The sequence below is a fragment of the Coregonus lavaretus genome (assembly GCF_964263955.1).
Source record: "Coregonus lavaretus genome assembly, chromosome: 28".
Lineage (NCBI taxonomy): Eukaryota > Metazoa > Chordata > Actinopteri > Salmoniformes > Salmonidae > Coregonus > Coregonus lavaretus.
This window is the reverse complement of record NC_140015.1, coordinates 4,287,103-4,307,185: the sequence shown is the minus strand read 5'-3', so window position 1 is coordinate 4,307,185 and position 20,083 is coordinate 4,287,103. Positions and strand designations below refer to the sequence as shown.

General features: G+C 38.8%; 1 protein-coding gene across 2 annotated transcripts; it reads right to left on the bottom strand.

Annotated features, from left to right (window-relative positions):
* Positions 1-3,842: 3,842 nt before the first annotated feature.
* Positions 3,843-12,341, bottom strand: LOC311103954 (homeobox protein Dlx3b-like). 2 transcript variants are annotated; one of them, XM_084145593.1, is made up of 3 exons: positions 11,769-12,341; positions 6,568-6,752; positions 3,843-5,428 (listed from the first exon to the last, which is right to left on the bottom strand). In XM_084145593.1, exons 1-3 carry the CDS (start codon positions 12,109-12,111, stop codon positions 5,105-5,107), a joined length of 852 nt encoding a protein of 283 aa, XP_084001719.1. In that variant the 5' UTR covers positions 12,112-12,341; the 3' UTR covers positions 3,843-5,104. The 2 variants fall into 2 exon arrangements, with proteins under 2 accessions (XP_084001719.1, XP_084001720.1); XM_084145594.1 differs by having other exon boundaries at positions 4,296-5,428; positions 6,730-6,752.
* Between the last annotated feature and the right edge of the window lie 7,742 nt (positions 12,342-20,083).

Here is a 20,083-nt window from a genome sequence, read left to right as displayed (position 1 = left end):
GCTAATTTTATACACTTCAAACTGAAAAGTCTTTCCAGCTCTAGAATAATACACGGAAAATGAAAGCATGAGTGATTGTCACGATCCATCCTTCAATGACTTTTAGCCCAATGACTGGCTTTCAACATCAAAGAAATTAAGTTCTCTTGGATCAGAGGAAGATGGCAGAGAGTCATAAATCTGCTTGTGATAAGTCACTTAAAAGAAAAGTAATCCCTATAAACTTTAGTTGACGTTGAAGACTGGATCCATGCATTCCCACTAGCTGGGCACAGCTGACAACTAGGCCTATGAACTGCTATTGTAAGGTTAACAATAAGCAGCCATTTTAAATATTGTATTCCATTATCCAAATGTAGATTTTCACAATATACCTCTCTTTTCTTCTTTTTTTTTTAGATAGTAATGTATTTGTTATCCCTTTAATTTTCCAGATTTAATTATTTTCTTCTCCCCACCACAGCAGTACAGTCAGTGCTGTTCTAAATTATATTCTGGTGCAGCAGTGTCATATTGGGATGTACCTCTCATAAACCATACTTTACATCTATACTCAACCCCAGGGTTGAACCTCCTGCAACATAAAGTATAACACATTACTTTAAAGTAAGCACACATTGAATAATGTATCAAGTGCCGCAAATATCAACTCAATTTCGTCCTTTTCTCGCTGAGTCTTGGGATGTCTATCTCTATTTTCCTCCTTTTTTCTTTCTTCTTTTCCCGTCATTAGGTAACTGATGGTACTCCTTGGTCGGTATGCGAGTGCCTGAAGCAAGCAAGGATATCTCTCCTCTCTCTCTCCTCTCTCTCTCCTCTCTCTCTCTCTCTCCTCTCTCTTCTCTCTCTCTCTCTCTCTCTCTCTCTCTCTCTCTCTCTCTCTCTCTCTCTCTCTCTCTCTCTCTCTCTCTCTCTCTCTCCTCTCTCTCCTCTCTCTCTCTTCTCTCTCGTCTCTCTCTCTCTTCTCTCTCTTTCTCTCTCCTCTCTCTCTCTCTCTCTCTCTTCTCCTCTCTCTTCTCTCTCTCTCTTCCTCTCTCTCTCTCTCTCTCTCTCCTCTCATCTCTCTCTCTCTCTCTCTCTCTCTCTCTCTCTCTTCTCTCTCTCCTCTCTCTCCTTCTCTCTCTCTCTCTCATCTCTCTCCTCTCTCTCTCTCTCTCTCTCTCTCTCATCCTCTCTCTCTCTCTCTCTCTCTCCTCTCTCTCTCTCTCTCTCTCTCTCCTCCTCTCTCTCTCTCTCTCTCTCTCTCCTCTCTCTCTCTCTCTCTCTCTCTCTCTCTCTCTCTTCAGCAGTGTGCTATTAAAATCCAGAGACTCCAGTGTGTCTGCTCGCCTGTCACCTCCCACAGCCTCTTCACACGCAGGCAGGCAGCTCTTACCCAAACCAGGGCATGTCCTCCTCACTGACTCAGCCAGACAGACAAACTGTCTGCCTCACACACTTAACCCCTGAGACGACAAATACAGTTGCTCCTTCCTTAAGAACTTTTCAAATGGAACCTTTGTATGAAAAATATCATGATACATCATGTTTAACTACAGCTTTTTTTTTATTGCTTTGGTGCAATTTTCACAAGTATGTGGTACATTTTCTCAACTGTTATTCTCCTCACATGTGAAAAGGTGGCGTTAACATGTGAAGTCTAACTGTAATACATGTGAACATATGGTTTCACATGTGAACAACTGACCTCACGTGTCTGTTTTTGTTTTCCCTTGAACATTTCAGCTCAATGTGAAAACAGCTACAGTGCCATGCAAAAGTATTCATCCCCCTTGGCGATTTTCCTATTTTGTTCCATTACAACCTGTAATTTAAATGGATTTTTATTTGGATTTCATGTAATGGACATACACAAAATAGTCCAAATTGGTGAAGTGAAATGAAAATAATAACTTGTTTCAAAAAATTCGAACAAATAAATAACGGAAAAGTGGTGCGTGCATATGTATTCACCCCCTTTGCTATGAAGCCCCTAAATAAGATCTGGTGCAACCAATTACCTTCAGAAGTCACATTATTAGTTAAATAAAGTCCACCTGTGTGCAATCTAAGTGTCACATGATCTCAGTATATATACACCTGTTCTGAAAGGCCCCATAGTCTACAACACCACTAAGCAAGGGGCACCACCAAGCAAGCGGCACCATGATGACCAAGGAGCTCTCTTAACAGGTCAGGGACAAAGTTGTGGAGAAGCACAGATCAGGGTTGGGTTATTTAAAAAATATCCAAAACTTTTAACATCCCACGGAGCACCATTAAACCCATTATTAAAAAATTGAAAGAATATGGCACCACAACAAACCTGCCAAGAGATGGCCACCCACCAAAACTCACGGACCAGGCAAGGAGGGCATTAATCAGAGAGGCAACAAAGAGACCAAAGATAACTCTGAAGGACCTGCAAAGCTCCACAGCGGAGATTGGAGTATCTGTCCAAAGGACCACTTTAAGCCTTACACTCCACAGAGCTGGGCTTTATGGAAGAGTGGCCAGAAAAAAGCTATTACTTTTTTTTTTAATTAAGCAAACTTTTGGTGTTTGCCAAAAGCGATGTGAGAGACTCCCCAAACATATGGAAGAAGATACTCTGGTCAGATGAGAATAAAAGTGAGCTTTTTGGCCATCAAGGAAAACGCTATGTCTGGCGCAAACCCAACACCTCTCATCACCCCGAGAACACTATCCCCACAGTGAAGCATGGTGGTGGCAGCATCATGCTGTGGGGATGTTTTTCATTGGCAGGGACTGGTCAGAATTGAAGGAATGATGGATGGCGCTAAATACAGGGAAAAAAATATATATATTTTTTTGTCATTTAGCAGAAGCTCTTATCCAGAGCGACTTACAGTTAGTGAGTGCATACATTTTTCATACTTGAGGGAAACCTGTTTCAGTCTTCCAGAGATTTGAGACTGGGACGGCGGTTCACCTTCCAGCAGGACAATGACCCTAAGCATACTGCTAAAGCAACACTCAAGTGGTTTAAGGGGAAACATTTAAATGTCTTGGAATGGCCTAGTCAAAGCCCAGACCTCAATCCAATTGAGAATCTGTGGTATGACTTAAAGATTGCTGTACGCCAGCGGAACTCATCCAACTTGAAGGAGCTGTTGCAGTTTTGCCTTGAAGAATGGGCAAAAATCCCAGTGGCTAGATGTGCCAAGCATATAGAGACATACCCCAAGATCCTTGTAGCTGTAATTGCTGCAAAAGGTGGCTCTACAAAGTATTGACTTTGGGGGGTGAAAAGTTATGCACGCTCAAGTTCTCTGTTTTTTTGTCTTATTTCTTGTTTGTTTCAAAAACATTTTTTTGTTTAATCTTCAAAGTGGTAGGCAAGTTGTGTAAATCAAATGATACAACCCCCCCAAAAGAATCCATTTAAATTTCAGGTTGTAAGGCAACAAACTTACTTATACTTTCGCAAGCCACTGTACATGAACAATGAGGATATTTACTGCGATATCGATCAAAACCTATGGCCAAATGCTCAAGATAGGCTTGATGCAAACTAATGCCTGCTAAACATTGTTTCTTTAATTTGATTACATTGTGAAAGATGTCTTCAATGATCACACTTTTGATCACATGTGGGATAGAAATGATGGACATTTGATGTTCAGTCAATATTAATGGGTAGTGCAAGTGTATTGCCTAATGTGAAAACAGTGTAATGTACTGTAATTTACAGTACTGTAGCACACTACATTTAAAGGGCAATTTAGAAACATGTATCTTACATGTTTTGCTATTGGATTAACTGGTTGTTAAAATAACTAAATTGAGAATATATCATTATGTTGTGTTTTTGTGATTAAACCAATATACTTATTATATTTCACAGTAAACTTGTATTTTGGATCAATGTTTGTGTGGTGAAAGATGTCCACAAACAAAATGAATGCACAATGAAAGGTTTTGAATGTAAGACTGGCTGCATTGCAAGTGTTACCAGTTTGGAGTTTTGTACTAACAGTTTTGAAAAAATCACCACATACTTGTGAAAGTAGTACCAATGTGATAAAAAAAAAAAACTGTAATATAACATTTGATTCCATCTCAATAGAGATCAAGCTCTAAGCTCCTATATATGTATTGGTCTGGACTGTTAATATATCATTTCTACTATTCCATTTTGTCTTACAACTGCTTCAATGGATCATTTGTATAAAGAAGATTATGGAAACAAGATTTGAATGTTATCTCAAGGGGTCATTTACATCTGTGTGTGTGTGTGTGTGTGTGTGTGTGTGTGTGTGTAAATATTACATAATTTCAATTGGTGCAAATATAATTAATAAAAACAAAAACTTTATTATACACTCAAAAGACTACCTATAAAATGTGTTTCTCAAGCACCAAAGTGCCACAATCAGATGTTTGAAGTTCTCTAATTTCTACTAACAGATCAATAGAGTATAAAATAGGCTACATTATAAATAACAACCTGAGTTGATGGCTTTTACCAAAAATCTATTGCAAACACAAAGTACCAATTACAGATTTTTATTTCCTATAGTTCTCTGCAACTTCCAAGAGATGTTTTGTTTTGATGCATTGTGAAATAAAAATGTGTATGGCTCAATATGTGAATTGAGCCTTAATTACATCTATATAAATGCAACATATGGCAAGTATAATATATAAATGTATGAAAATGGTACACGCTACTTCCATGTATCTGTGTGTTTCATATTGTGAAGAAACAAAGGGTGTTGAATGCACTGACAGTATATATTTATAGCTATAGATCAAAGAATCTGAAAGGACCTTTTTCATTGTTCAGTTAAAGGTCCCACAGTGGACCACTGTAAAGGAAAGTGCCACCAAATAGGTTGCTATTCCATCCATTCTCATATCAAATCTCTCCAACAGAGTGAAATGAGCCACTGATAACATTAGCAACTCATCACTCTATCTAAACAGAACATGGATTTGGATTTGTCCATTCTTTTTGTATACAGTTCCTCTGTTTTGAATCTAAAAGGAACAACAGAGACAACATGTCCTTGTGCATGTTTCCCAACTTGTCCGTGAACTTCAGCCTTCTAGGCTTTATTTCCATGTTGATGGACCACAGTTTGGACCGATACATTTTGTGTTAGTACACCGCCCCCATATTCTTTGGTGGTGTTGTTGTGTGCTGAAGAACCAGTCCTGAGTGCTGTGAGCGTGACTGTGAGGTCTGTTGATACCAGTGTTGAGTGTAGTCCTCCACATAACATAGAGAGGAGCTGAGGGAGGGCTGGAGAGCCGGCTCTCTAGTGGCGGGGTCTGTGGGTACACTACTGTCCCAAATGGCCGGGGACGGGGGTGAATTGCAGGTCATAGAGTCACTGGCTCCAGGGCTGTGGTCCAGTGGAACTTCCCCGTTCGTGTACAACTTCTTGAATTTGGAACGCCGATTCTGGAACCAGATCTTGACCTGGAAGAAAAAATATTTGAGCTATTTCTATCCCATGTGTGATCAAAGGTGTGATCATTGAAGACATCTTTCACAATGTAATCAAATAAAATAAATGAAAGAAACATAAGTTTTAGCAGGCACTAGTTTGCATTAAGCCTGTCTTGAGCATTTGGCCATAGGTTCTCATTGAATTCGCAGTAAATATCCTCATTGATCATGCACCTGGGGAATTTTTTTTTTTTTATGGCACACTTCATTTTGGATACATGTTTATTGTATAGGGGATGCATTTCTTTCTTGACTTGGACTTTCTGGATGATTTGTGTATTGGTATTGTATTGATATTGTATTACTGCAGTGTTGGAGCTAGAAACACAAGCATTTCACTGCACCTGCTGTAACATCTGCTAATCTGTGTACGTGACCAATAAACGTTGATTTGTTACATACAGTACATCTCTGATCTTGTCTATCAGATTTATTTTTTACTTACTGTGAAGCAAAATCATAATAGTCATTATCATAGTAGTACATTCGAGTATATATCATATTATTTTATGTTTCTACTTTACAGACATACTTTTTCATTATGTAATTCTCATAATCTGTAGCAGACAAACTAGTTTACGTGTACAATCTATAGGTTTACCAAACGTTTAAGTGATCATCAATTAAGAACAGTCGGATTAAGTTATAGTAACGTCTTTTAACAAAAGAAAAGAGAATCATATCAAAAGTAATGTGAGCATTGCATTGTGAAAGGCAATTACTTTATATGAACATGTATTGAAATGTGAAACATGTATTTCTAGATGAAACACTGATTACATTTAATGAAAAAGTGACTGTATGATTTTGTGTTTTGTACTATGTCAATTGAACACGTGCTCAGAGTTTTAAAACAACTGCCTTTTTGATGATCTGTTTTGAGTTTTGTACTAAGAGTGGTGAAAATGTACCACATACTTGTGAAAATAGAAAGCGATAAAAAAACCTGTAACATCTCAGATGATTCACTAGGTGTAGACCTAAAGTATGCAAAATAGATGCCAGTATAGGTCATGGTTTTATTGAACAAATGAACATAAATCATAGAGGTATAAATCTCTCAACAGCGTGTCATAACAGTGGTATGTGTGGCCTATTGGCTTCCTCACCTGTGTTTGTGTCACGCCGAGTTGAGCCGCTAGTTCGGCTCTCTCAGGAAGAGACAAATACTGAGCTCCCTGGAAGCGATGTTGCAACGCAGCGAGCTGGTAACTAGAATATATAGTGCGAGGTTTTCTGATTTTTCTAGGCTTTCCGTTGACCATTCTCACCTCAGGCTCTGGTTCCTCTTTCACTGAAAAATGAAAAATGACAACAGAGCTTTAGTTGGCTAAAGGACTTGAGAGGCTCATACATTTACAGTAGGCCTACAGAGGGCTTAAACAGTAGGCTATAGGCCTATGCCTACAGAAATAAAGTATTACGATAACAGATGAATGAAAAGTATTATGATAACAGATGAATGAATTGATTATATATATTTCATTAGTCAACATCATTTTTTTACCAGTTCTGAAATATGCTTTACTCAATAGCCTAAGGAGGGTGGTGCACAAAATGTCTCTGTCCAAGAGATTCCAATGCCCCTCACATTATAATGGGATATGCCACTAATGAGAGGGAATGATTGGTGCATTGAGTATATGGGCTATATAGCTTTCATGTATTGTTTGGGGGTGTTTTCACATGCAGTGATCAAGTCAAAACTCTAAGACAGGCTATTGAGCCAAAAAGCAATGCGTGCCAGACTGACATGTCATGACACCTGATGTGTGTATCCGGGCCAATTCAAAGAGAAAGATTCTTCCTGGAATGCCAATGCCACCTGCTAAACGGTATGTTATAGGGCCTAGATACCTAAACATTGTTAACAACACCAACATTACCAATGACAACACAAAAACAATAGCAGTTCTCTCTCAAATGTGAAGGTTTCAGCTGCTTTGCAAAAACCAATTTTGGAAAGAAATAAAGAAACCTTTTGCGTTTATAGAATAGGCTACATTTTAATTTGCATTCTAGGCCATATGAACAATTTATATTATTTAAGAGCTCAATAGCATAGTGTGTTATTGCAAAATGATCGAAGTAGACTAGGCCTAATGGGTCATTTGAATTGTAGGCTAAAACTTATATAATACACTATTCCCTGGGAGCTCATCTTAAAGGTCATGAACAGTCAAAATCATGCTTTTCATGAAATGTGATGATATTTGGATGAAACCAGATCAAAGTTTGATGACCAATGTATGAAATGTATGACTGTTGCTTCTACATTGATAAAGTTTGATCATAAAGTTACTGGTCCCCTCCCCCATGTCAATCACTTGGATTCAGGAGGCGGGATTATTAAGGCGATAGGGTATCATCACCTTAATTTTCTCTTACCTAATTTAAATAGGTACCGCCTCGTAACCAACATCAGGGAAGGCATGTTTGCAGAGGGGCATGGTTTATATAGCTAGATAGCTACTCTACTGTGCCAAAATTGGACGGTAGGGTATCAGCAAATATAATTAAAAGTGTACCATATTCATCTATGGCAAAGATAAGTTTATGTTTCCCCTTTCATCTGTGTCTGGTGTTAGCTAGTTACTGGTTAGCTAGGTCTTCAGCCAGCATGCCACAAAAGGGGGGAAGGGTCGTTCAAAACACTGACGCAGTTGTCATGTCAACACATCCTTCAGTGCTGCTGTGAACCGCATTCCAAGAGACATGCCAAACAGGAGATGTATAAACCATTTTTGACATCATTGATGCAGTTTCAATGTTGTTTGAGTTGCTTTGTGTTTCACCAAATTTGCTTGAGATGATTTTACTGCAACACTGCTCACTGCAACCATGTTGCTTGACATAGGCGTTTCAAAGAGCTATCAGTCAAGGCGAGCTTATGAATATAAGCTCCCCGCCCACTCAGCCTGTCATTTCAAACTTCCTGGTGGTTAGCCATGAGAGAAAAAAAGACTTTTTCTCATATTTTGAGCATTTCTATCCAAAACAAATATTATGGGTGATATTTTAGTCACTCAAAAGGGTATTTTACATGGGAATCCAAATAACTGTTTGGTACCTTTAAGCATTTTTGACAAAAATACAAAATGGGTAGGCTATAGCTGTTTTTATTTTAATTTAAATGTTGACAAATATCACATTGTTAGCTTTGCAGCCTAGAATGCAGAATAGCAAAAAATATCTTCTGAATTCTTGACATATTGTCTATAGGCCTAGGCCTACTCCATTTGCATAGCCTATCCTTACAGAAAAAATTGTGATCACGTGATCTAATGTGAAGTTAATGTGATAACATGTAAAAGCAACACGTGATAACATGAAAGTACACATGTGAAAACATTTCAGCACATATGAAATCATCATCTCATGTGAAATAAATGTGACAACATGGGGATGCAAAATTTCAACACGTGATACCATGAAACTACACGTGACAACATTTTAACGTTTTTCACATGTGAAAGTGCAAATTTCACATGTGAATCTGCAATTTACATGTGAAGTGAAAACATTATTCTCCTCACATGTGAAAAGGTGGTGAACATGTTAGCTATATATTGAACATGAATAGACTATATTGAACATATTTCACATTTGAACAACAGACCTCACTTGTCCGCTTTTGTTTTCACATGTGAACATTTCAGATCAACATGTGAAAACAGTTATTTCACATGTGAAACTGCAAATGTCACATGTTTTTTTGTAAGGGAAGTAATGAAATGGTATGGGGATTTTAAATGTGGAATCCATAGTTGCTACATACAGTTGAAGTCGGAAGTTTACATAGACCTTAGCCAAATACATTTTCACAATTTCTGACATTTAATCCTAGTAAAAATTCCCTGTCTTAGGTCAGTTAGGATCACCACTTTATTTTAAGAATGTGAAATGTCAGAATAATAGTAGAGAGAATTATTTATTTCAGCTTTTATTTCTTTCATCACATTCCCAGTGGGTCAGAAGTTTACATACACTCAATTAGTATTTGGTAGCATTGCCTTTAAATTGTTTAACTTGGGTCAAACGTTTCGGGTAGCCTTCCACAAGCTTCCCACAATAAGTTGGGTGAATTTTGGCTCATTCCTCCTGACAGAGCTGGTGTAACTGAGTCAGGTTTGTAGGCCTCCTTGCTCGCACACACTTTTTTAGTTCTGCCCACAAATGTTCTACAGGATTGAGGTCAGGGCTTTGTGATGGCCACTCCAATACCTTGACTTTGTTGTCCTTAAGCCATTTTGCCACAACTTTGGAAGTATGCTTGGGGTCATTGTCCATTTGGAAGACCCATTTGCGACCAAGCTTTAACTTCCTGACTGATGTCTTGAGATGTTGCTTCAATATATCCACATCATTTTCCTTCCTCATGATGCCATCTATTTTGTGAAGTGCACCAGTCCCTCCTGCAGCAAAGCACCCCCACAGCATGATGCTGCCACCCCCGTGCTTCACGGTTGGGATGGTGTTCTTCGGCTTGCAAGCAACACCCTTTTTCCTCCAAACATAACGATGGTCATTATGGCCAAACAGTTCTATTTTTGTTTCATCAGACCAGAGGACATTTCTCAGTGGCTTCTTCCTTGCTGAGTGGCCTTTTAGGTTATGTTGATATAGGACTTGTTTTACTGTGGATATAGATACTTCTGTACCTGTTTCCTCCAGCATCTTCACAAGGTCATTTGCTGTTGTTCTGGGATTCATTTGTACTTTTCCAAAGTATGTTCATCTCTAGGAGTCAGAACGTGTCTCCTTCCTGAGCGGTATGAAGGCTGTGTGGTCCCATGGTGTTTATACTTGCGTACTATTGTTTGTACAGATGAACGTGGTACCTTCAGGCGTTTGGAAATTGCTCCCAAGGATGAACCAGACTTGTGGAGGTCTACAAATTTTGTAGAGTGGTTGAAAAACGAGTTTTAATGACTCCAACCTAAGTGTATGTAAACTTCCGACTTCAACTGTACATTTTGGGACTTTAATTATCAATTAATGATATATACCCATTGATTCTTGAATAATACAACTTATAAATGCCTCACGAGCTTAGATCAACTGTCATACCCCATCAGAACCCAAAATACAAGCTTGTTTTACGCCAATGTTTGTAAACAATGTAAATGTAAACAAACACTGTATAGCCTCAAAACATGGTTAAAACTATAATTGTGATATCATGGATCAATAGCTCTTTCTATGAATTTGAGAGTGGTTACATTTATCCAGGCCCATCTCTCAGCTTTTTACCAAAACACAGGCAGGGTACCAGCTTTGTTATTGTTTCAATTAAGGGTTCTAGCTTTAATGTACATTATTGAGCTAAAATGTGTAATAAAAAAGTGTAGAAATCTTTAATCAATATGATTCCATTCCAAAGTCCCCTACAGATTCATTACCATAATACATATCTGCACTTAGCAAAAGACTGACATCTGCACTGCTATGTTAGCTATGAATTAATCTGATTACTCTCTCATCACTGATTTCGTTTACTTATCTCAGCATTTTGAGGGGTTTCTGTATAGTTGTCTAATGTTGGTGGGGCATATTATTCTGTTTTAATGTTTCTCCTGAATCACTGTGATAAATATAATAGTTTTTCTTGAGTGTATTATACAAAGCTGAGATTTACTTTGAAGTCCAATGTAGGAATACAGGTGAAATCAATCATTGACACAGACATGGTGGCGTAGCTGGAAGTTCTGAATGCCGTGAACCAAGAGGTTGTGAGTTCATATCGCACATGTTGAGTAATAATTACTGTAGAAATAAACATACACAATGTAATCATGTATGTAAAGTACTGTATGTAGCTAAGTGGAAAACACTGGCTATTTCGTGACTTTCCGGGGACATCATAATTACGTTTTGTTCGCAGGGCATCATGTGATTTTTTTTATCCATGTGAAACTTCATGTGAAATATCATCACATGTAAAGTGTTCCAAAACCACATGGTTTCACATCAACTACATTAGGCCTACCTTTGTGAAATCATGTGTTTTTTCCGTAAAGGTAGGCCTAATTTAGTTGATAAATTATTCCAAATCAAAAGTACGCTAACTTACACTATTTTCAAAACCGTTGAACTCCCAACTCCTATAAATAGAATTTTAAATAGACAAATTTAAATTATGTGGCATAAAGGTTGGTCCTCGTTGTCGATAAGCGATAGCATACGCGTTTTGGATGGTTAATTTACCTTGGGCAACATTGACACGTCGAAACAAAGTATTAATAAACATATCTTCGAGACAACTCTTTATTTACCAAAAATGGCCTCGCGTCTCATGCGTAAATCTTACCGATATCTTGGAGATGTGACTGTATGTCCCGGGTATAATGAGCGTATTGCGTATGGGGATAAGGGTATTCCGACTTGGCAATGTAGGCCCCCGATAGCGCCATCCCATGGAGATTGTAGTGGTGATGATACGAGTATGGCTTCATTGGTTGCGTGTAGGACTGGCCGTGGCTGGGGTAGTAGTCGTGGTGGCTGTGCGTCGTCTGGCCGCTGTAGAACCCCATGTCCATGGCAGAGGACTTTGGCAGCGTCGGCAAATCCTTGGCGCCCGGGTGACAGCTCAGTGTGGCGTGGAGATCAGACGACAGGCTCGATGCCGCCTTCTCAGAAGTCGTTCCATTCATCCTGCACTGCCCTCCTTCACCCCCCTAATAAAAACCTCCAGAAATAGTGGAGACTTGTAAGAAAGTCCTAGTAAGTTGAAATACAAGTTTGAAAATAAAACATAAACTCCCAGAAATAAAACCAAAGCAATAGGCCTATTGTGATGCGTTGAACTCCTCTGTGTCTATCCAAAGTCCCTCGGCAAGACTGCACTGCACTGTACTGTACTGTTGCAGCACCCAACCCAACTGAACTCAAAATTACAGAGCGAGGGGAGTGGATGCTTCATTCCCATTGGTTCCAAACAGTCTCTGCTTCGTTTACCCGGAGGGCTAAACTGTGTCGCCAGCCAGGCTACACTCCTCTCCCCACGAAAACCTCCAGAACCTCCCCCCGGCCCGAACCACAGTCCCACAACTTTTCTGAAAGTAGAAGAGACATTTTCTGTTGGTTGTGTTTATTACGCCTAATGAAGACATATTTAGTTAACGTTTAACAGTCTGCAACAATGATTTGCAGCTTTCTTCACTGGAGTTGTGCATAACAAAAAATAAACGTCGCCTAAATACATAGATTTGGGCCTAGGCTATTTATTCATGGTCTTTAAGATCAATTTGATAGCCTAATTAATATGTAGGTTGGCTTGTGACTTGCCCTAGGAGTGGCAGCCCTAGAATTGGGTCGTCACTAGTTACCACAATCACAAAGTCATAAACCCCGCCTATTTCTACCATTTCTCTTCTCAAAATCTGATTTTTAACCTAACCGTAACCTCAACCCTAACCTTAACCATACTGCTAACCTTATGCCTAACCCTTTTTGTTTTCATGAATTTTTACGATAGCCTATAGCCAATGTTGACTTTGTGGCTGTGGTAACTAGTGGAAACCCCTACACGTGGCCATTCTATTTCCATCCTCCAAAACAACCCAAAAAGTGGGTTAATGACACCATGGTTTTGAGAAGTCTAGGTAAATTGTGTGTAATTCGACTTTTCGTTGATTATCAGATATGCAGCAAATGATGGCCTACCAGCCTAACAAAACGTAATTAACTCATATAGCCTATAGATAATGGCATGTGAAACTCTCATGAAGGGGTGTCAAAAAAGATAGATCAACCTTCGCTTTCCTCTTTTAACTTCCATGGTTGAACGTTTTTAACTATTAGCAATGGACAAGGTTCTACAGAGCCCCTTAGGGATCATGATGGGGGGTTAAACAGCCAGGCTAATCAGTATATATCCGTTTTATATATACTGTATATCCATTCCTACCTTTATTATTATTTTATTTTATTTTTTAATTGCTCCTGAACTCCTTGTGGATTTATGTAGCCTATCTCTCAGCCTGGTCTCAGACTAGAGGTAACATAGTAAATGTAAATCTGAAACACTCAAATTTGTATGATATGTCACGTTTGGTATGGAGTTCGAATCTCATTACAGACAACTTTAGCATTTTAGCTAATGAGCAACTTTTCAACTACTTACTTATTTTTAGCTACTTTGCAACTACTTAGCATGTTCCTAACCCTTTCCCTAACTCTAACATTTACCCTTTAACTTAACGCCTAAACTTAACCCTAACCTTAACCCTAACCCCTAACTAATGCTAGCCAGCTAGCTAACGTAACATATCATACGTTTGCAAATTTGTAACAAATAGTATGTTTAGCAAATTCGTAACACATTGTACTTTTTGCAAATTCGTAACTTATAATACGAATTGTAATTCGGAACATATTCTACGAAATAGGTGATGACATCCACAAATTAATACATACCATACAAAACATATACTAAATCTCAGATACACATACAGAATAATACAAAATGCTCTGAGACCAGGTTGGATCTCTAAATATACAGTGGGGAAAAAAGTATTTAGTCAGCCACCAATTGTGCATGTTCTCCTACTTAAAAAGATGAGAGAGGCCTGTAATTTTCTTCATAGGTACACGTCAACTATGACAGACAAAATGAGAAAAACAAATTCAGAAAATCACATTGTAGGATTTTTAATGAATTTATTTGCAAATTATGGTGGAAAATAAGTATTTGGTCAATAACAAAAGTTTCTCAATACTTTGTTATATACCCTTTGTTGGCAATGACACAGGTCAAACGTTTTCTGTAAGTCTTCACAAGGTTTTCACACACTGTTGCTGGTATTTTGGCCCATTCCTCCATGCAGATCTCCTCTAGAGCTGTGATGTTTTGGGGCTGTCGCTGGGCAACACAGACTTTCAACTCCCTCCAAAGATTTTCTATGGGATTGAGATCTGGAGACTGGCTAGGCCACTCCAGGACCTTGAAATGCTTCTTACGAAGCCACTCCTTCGTTGCCCGGGCGGTGTGTTTGGGATCATTGTCATGCTGAAAGACCCAGCCACGTTTCATCTTCAATGCCCTTGCTGATGGAAGGAGGTTTTCACTCAAAATCTCACGATACATGGCCCCATTAATTATTTCCTTTACACGGATCAATCGTCCTGGTCCCTTTGCAGAAAAACAGCCCCAAAGCATGATGTTTCCACCCCCATGCTTCACAGTAGGTATGGTGTTCTTTGGATGCAACTCAGCATTCTTTGTCCTCCAAACACGACGAGTTGAGTTTTTACCAAAAAGTTATATTTTGGTTTCATCTGACCATATGACATTCTCTCAATCCTCTTCTGGATCATCCAAATGCACTCTAGCAAACTTCAGACGGGCCTGGACATGTACTGGCTTAAGCAGGGGGACACGTCTGGCACTGCAGGATTTGAGTCCCTGGCGGCGTAGTGTGTTACTGATGGTAGGCTTTGTTACTTTGGTCCCAGCTCTCTGCAGGTCATTCACTAGGTCCCCCCGTGTGGTTCTGGGATTTTTGCTCACCGTTCTTGTGATCATTTTGACCCCACGGGGTGAGATCTTGCGTGGAGCCCCAGATCGAGGGAGAATATCAGTGGTCTTGTATGTCTTCCATTTCCTAATAATTGCTCCCACAGTTGATTTCTTCAAACCAAGCTGCTTACCTATTGCAGATTCAGTCTTCCTAGCCTGGTGCAGGTCTACAATTTTGTTTCTGGTGTCCTTTGACAGCTCTTTGGTCTTGGCCATAGTGGAGTTTGGAGTGTGACTGTTTGAGGTTGTGGACAGGTGTATTTTATACTGATAACAAGTTCAAACAGGTGCCATTAATACAGGTAACGAGTGGAGGACAGAGGAGCCTCTTAAAGAAGAAGTTACAGGTCTGTGAGAGCCAGAAATCTTGCTTGTTTGTAGGTGACCAAATACTTATCTTCCACCATAATTTGCAAATAAATTCATTAAAAATCCTACAATGTGATTTTCTGGATTTGTTTTTCTCATTTTGTCTGTCATAGTTGATGTGTACCTATGATGAAAATTACAGGCCTCTCATCTTTTTAAGTGGGAGAACTTGCACAATTGGTGGCTGACTAAATACTTTTTTCCCCCACTGTAAATAGGAAGAGTGTCTTCTGTCTGGCCACTCTACCATAAAGGCCTGATTCTTGGAGAGCTGCAGAGATGGTTGTCCTTCTGGAAGGTTCTCCCATCTCCACAGAGGAACTCTAGAGCTCGGGTTCTTGGCCCTTCTCTCCCGACTGCTCAGTTTGGCCGGGCGGCCAGCTCTAGGAAGAGTCTTGGTGGTTCCGAACTTCTTCCATTTAAGAATGATGGAGGCCACTGTGTTCTTGGGGACCTTCAATGCTGCAGAAATGTTTTGGTACCCTTCCCCAGATATGTGCCTCAACACAATCCTGTCTCGGAGCTCTATGGACAATTCCTTTGACCTCATGACTTGGTTTTTGCTCTGAGATGCACTGTCAACTGCGGGGCCTTATATAGACAGGTGTGTGCCTTTCCAAATCATGTCCAATCAATTGAATTTACCACAGGTGGACTCCAAGTTGTAGAAACATCTCAAGGATGATCAATGGAAACAGGATGCACCTGAGCTCAATTTCGAGTCTCATAGCAAAGGGTCTGAATACTTATGTAAATAAGGTGTTACTGTTTTAAATTTTTAATAAATATGCAAAAAAGTCTAAACCTGTTTTTGCTTTGTCATTATGGGGTATTGTGTGTAGATTGAGGAACCTTTTTATTTTAATCAATTTTAGAATAAGGCAGTAACGTAACAATGTGGAAAAAGCGAAGGTTTCTGAATACTTTACAAATGCACTGTATAACCATGTAAAACATGGTGCAGCCAAGCATCTGGATGTGTTTGTTTACAATTGTGCATGGGACTCATCTGAGACAAAGGAAAGGCATGCACATTTATTGTGTGTAATTTTGGTGTTAACAGGTGCAATGATGCACTCTCATCCCTGCGATAGGTGAACATCTTGTGTGACATAGCCAACCAGACACAAATGGTTTAAAGCGGCTTGGGCTCTATTTTCATAACTAAATATAACCCATTTCCATCCAACTTTTTTATACTAGTAAAGTATGTCAGATAAAAAATGTAAAGACAGGCCTGATGGAAACAGAACGTTTGTCGGGAACCTTTCCAAATGTCGACAAAACAAAATATACTAGACAAGGTTGGATCTTTTTGTCAGTAAAATTAATTATACTAGAAATGTTGGCGGAAACACTTTTATGCTCAAATATTGATATAATAACCATATCGAAGTAAACTTGGAGTCACGCGATGACATATTGTGTGGTTCTCCCACTATGACTTGTCAGGAAAGCATGCAGTTTATATGCTGATTTCAAAACAACTGAACTCAGAACTTTAGTGACTTTTATCAATATTTTCGCTTGTATTTACCCCCCCCAAAAATTATGCCAATTAGCTGCTAATGTGGCTATCATAAAGAACTACAAAATCCATGATGATCTGGACGAGACTGCCGAATCGAGGTAAATGTAAGAATCTCTGGATTAACTATCTAATGTTAGCCAAATTTAGTAATTAATAAATTGGCTAACTTTCTTTAAAATGACAATTCTGTGAACTGTCTTGTGCAAGTTTCAAATTGACAGAATACCTGTTAGCAAAGGTGTCAGCTAGATATGATGTGCAGGAGCTTGAAGGGATGTGTAGTCTTGCATGATGTCTACTTTGATGCTAATTAGCATTTTCGAATCTGAGAGTAAATGGAGCTGAATATATTGATAAAAGTTACCTTGTCCGAGAGAGATATACATGGTTATCAAAACGTCACACCAGGGTAAGCCTACATAAAACACAGCCCTTATTTTAAGTGGTTCTAAAATTCCCTATGGGAAACATAAATGGTGGGAAAACGATTCAAACCATTTCCCTGTTTGACTGCTAGGTTTTATGGGTATTATGACACCTCCACTGTGGGGCTCTATCAAGATAAATAATAATGCCATGGTTCGTTGGACAAAGGCTATGATGAAAATGTATGGCATTTTTGTAGTTTTTGGATAAACGCAGAAAATAAGGTCTGTGGTAAACACAGGTTTAGATTTTATAGGCTACGTTTTGTTCTATGAGATAATCTTCATCAGCTAACATCACGTTTTGTGAATTTTGAAGAATTTATGTAGGCTAATAATAAAAAACAAATCACATGAAAGTTTCATCATTCATAAAGGTAATGTTAACTGACTGCTATTATCTAATAGAACATATCCTAAACCTGTGTTAACCTCAGACCTTATTTTCTGCGTTTATTCAAAAATCCTATTCTTTCCCCATACATTTTTCCGATTGGGATGGATTGCTCAACGAACCAGAGGTATTTTATTTCCGGGTTTTAGGACTAAAAACAGGCGAGCTCTATTAGGCTACAGATTAAATAGCCTACCTTTTTATGATGAAATTCACTGGGTGGTGAAATGTAAGTGCAATATGATGAGCACGATGCTCCTTTCCAACAAATATCGAGGGTTTTATTCTGGTGACATGGATCATCGATGCTTGGCTCCCATTTGACAAATAAAAATAATATCGCTATTTTGTCAATAATAGCATAATCTCATGTATCTGCGAGGTGTTGGATAGAGCGCACGTGCCAATACCAGAGTGGGCACAATCGCTAATGCAAAACATTTTTGTCAGAAAACCAACACTGGAGTTGAAAATGCAATGGAAACCCATTTAACATGTATTTTTTCGGTACATGGGAATTTAACCGCAAAAGGTATTTTTATGTGCATATGACACCACGCACCACATCCTTTTATCCCTAACAAGACAATCTATGGTGGTAAAATGCGCATAGGTCCTATTGTTTTTATGCAGATTTTAGAAAATTGGCATGAAAATCTGGCGCCAACTTAGTTAGTAACCACGTTTGCATCCACTGTTTTTATGTGAGTAAAGTCATACTGTAGCCTATAATTTTTTTTCTAAACAGCTGTGATGGAAACAGGAAGTTTTGGTACAATTTTATAAATGGCATCAGATAATTTGTTCGTTTGACATGGTGGGATCTTTTTATGTCGGTAAAATGTATTATTTGCGAAATGGCGGTTGAAACGCCTTTATGCGCAGGTATTGAAATATCCTAATAACCATCACATCTAAGTAAACTTGGAGTCACTATGACTCGGGAAACCATGCAGTTTCGTAGGCTACAAATGAAATGAATGATGATTAACTTCCCAGTGCTTCGGTGACGAGTTTGATGCTGCTTTCCAATAAATATCTATGGTTTTATTCTGGTGACATGATGATAGATGCTTGACAAATACAAATATTCTCGCAATTATCCATAATAATCTCGACTAGCCTACCCGCACTGTTGGCTAGAGCACACGTGTCAAGACCAGAGTAGGCACATTTGCTATTAAATGTAACAGTTTTTGTGCCAAAACTATTGGTAGAGTTTAAAATGCGATGGAAACACATTTAACTTATTCCGTACATGAAAATTTGAGCAAAAACATCCATTGTGAGCTCTACCATCCCCTGTAGCTCAGTTGGTAGAGCATGGCGCTTGCAACGCCAGGGTTGTGGGTTCGTTTCCCACGAGGGGCCAGTATGAAAAATTTATGCACTAACTGTAAATCGCTCTGGATAAGAGCGTCTGCAAAAAAGGTAAATGTAATACATCACGCACTGATTTTTTAAAATCCGCAACAAGTCCATTTGGTGGTAATATCCCACTTGTGGGAAAATGCGCATATTTTCTTTATGCAGATTTTTGAATATTCTCATGAAAATCTGTCGCCAATTGGATGGAAACCTAGCTACTGATAGCTATTTGCTTTGTTGCAATTACAATATGTTCACCTGGAAATTAGCTAATTGTCAGGCTAGGGTATAGGTAGCTAAAGAACTCCTCCGAAGTACAGATATAGAACAGTTAACGTCATGAAGCAGAGCCAGACGGAATTCCTGCCTAGGGATGAGCGCGCATCGTTACACCAGATTTGCACCTTGAGTGGTTTTGCACGCCCATTAGTATTATTTTCCCTTATGATTCAGAGGAATATGAAAACACTATGGCAAATGGAAATAAGCTATTGAATTGTCAGTGATCATCACCATTTGAAGCATGTAGTTAACTAAATATAATTACATTTAGGCTGCAATTTGTTATCCGCCAAGTGGGACCATCATGGTAGCCTACATAAAGAGAAGAGGGAACTAATAAAGAATCTGAGGGAATGGATGAAAAACCGAGGGAACGAATAAAAAAATAGAGGGAGGGAACTAATTAAAAAAAATCCGAGGGAATGGATTAGCCTGGCTGTTTATTTTTCTCCACCATGACCCCTAAGCGGCTCCGTAAAGGCTAATTAGGTGAGATATAAAATGCAGTCAAATGTATGATCAGGTTAGACCACTTTTGAAGTCTAAAAACATCTGACAAACTTTTATTTTGAAGTGAAATGTTCCTTGAATAAGCGTGTAGCCTATTATTTCATGGTATTTTTTATCAGACAGACGCATCACTTAGAATACGAATACGGCTCAAGCAGACCGTGAAGGATTTATAACAGACAATTTTTTTTTTTTTTTTTACAAATTAGGCAACCTAAAGAGTTTA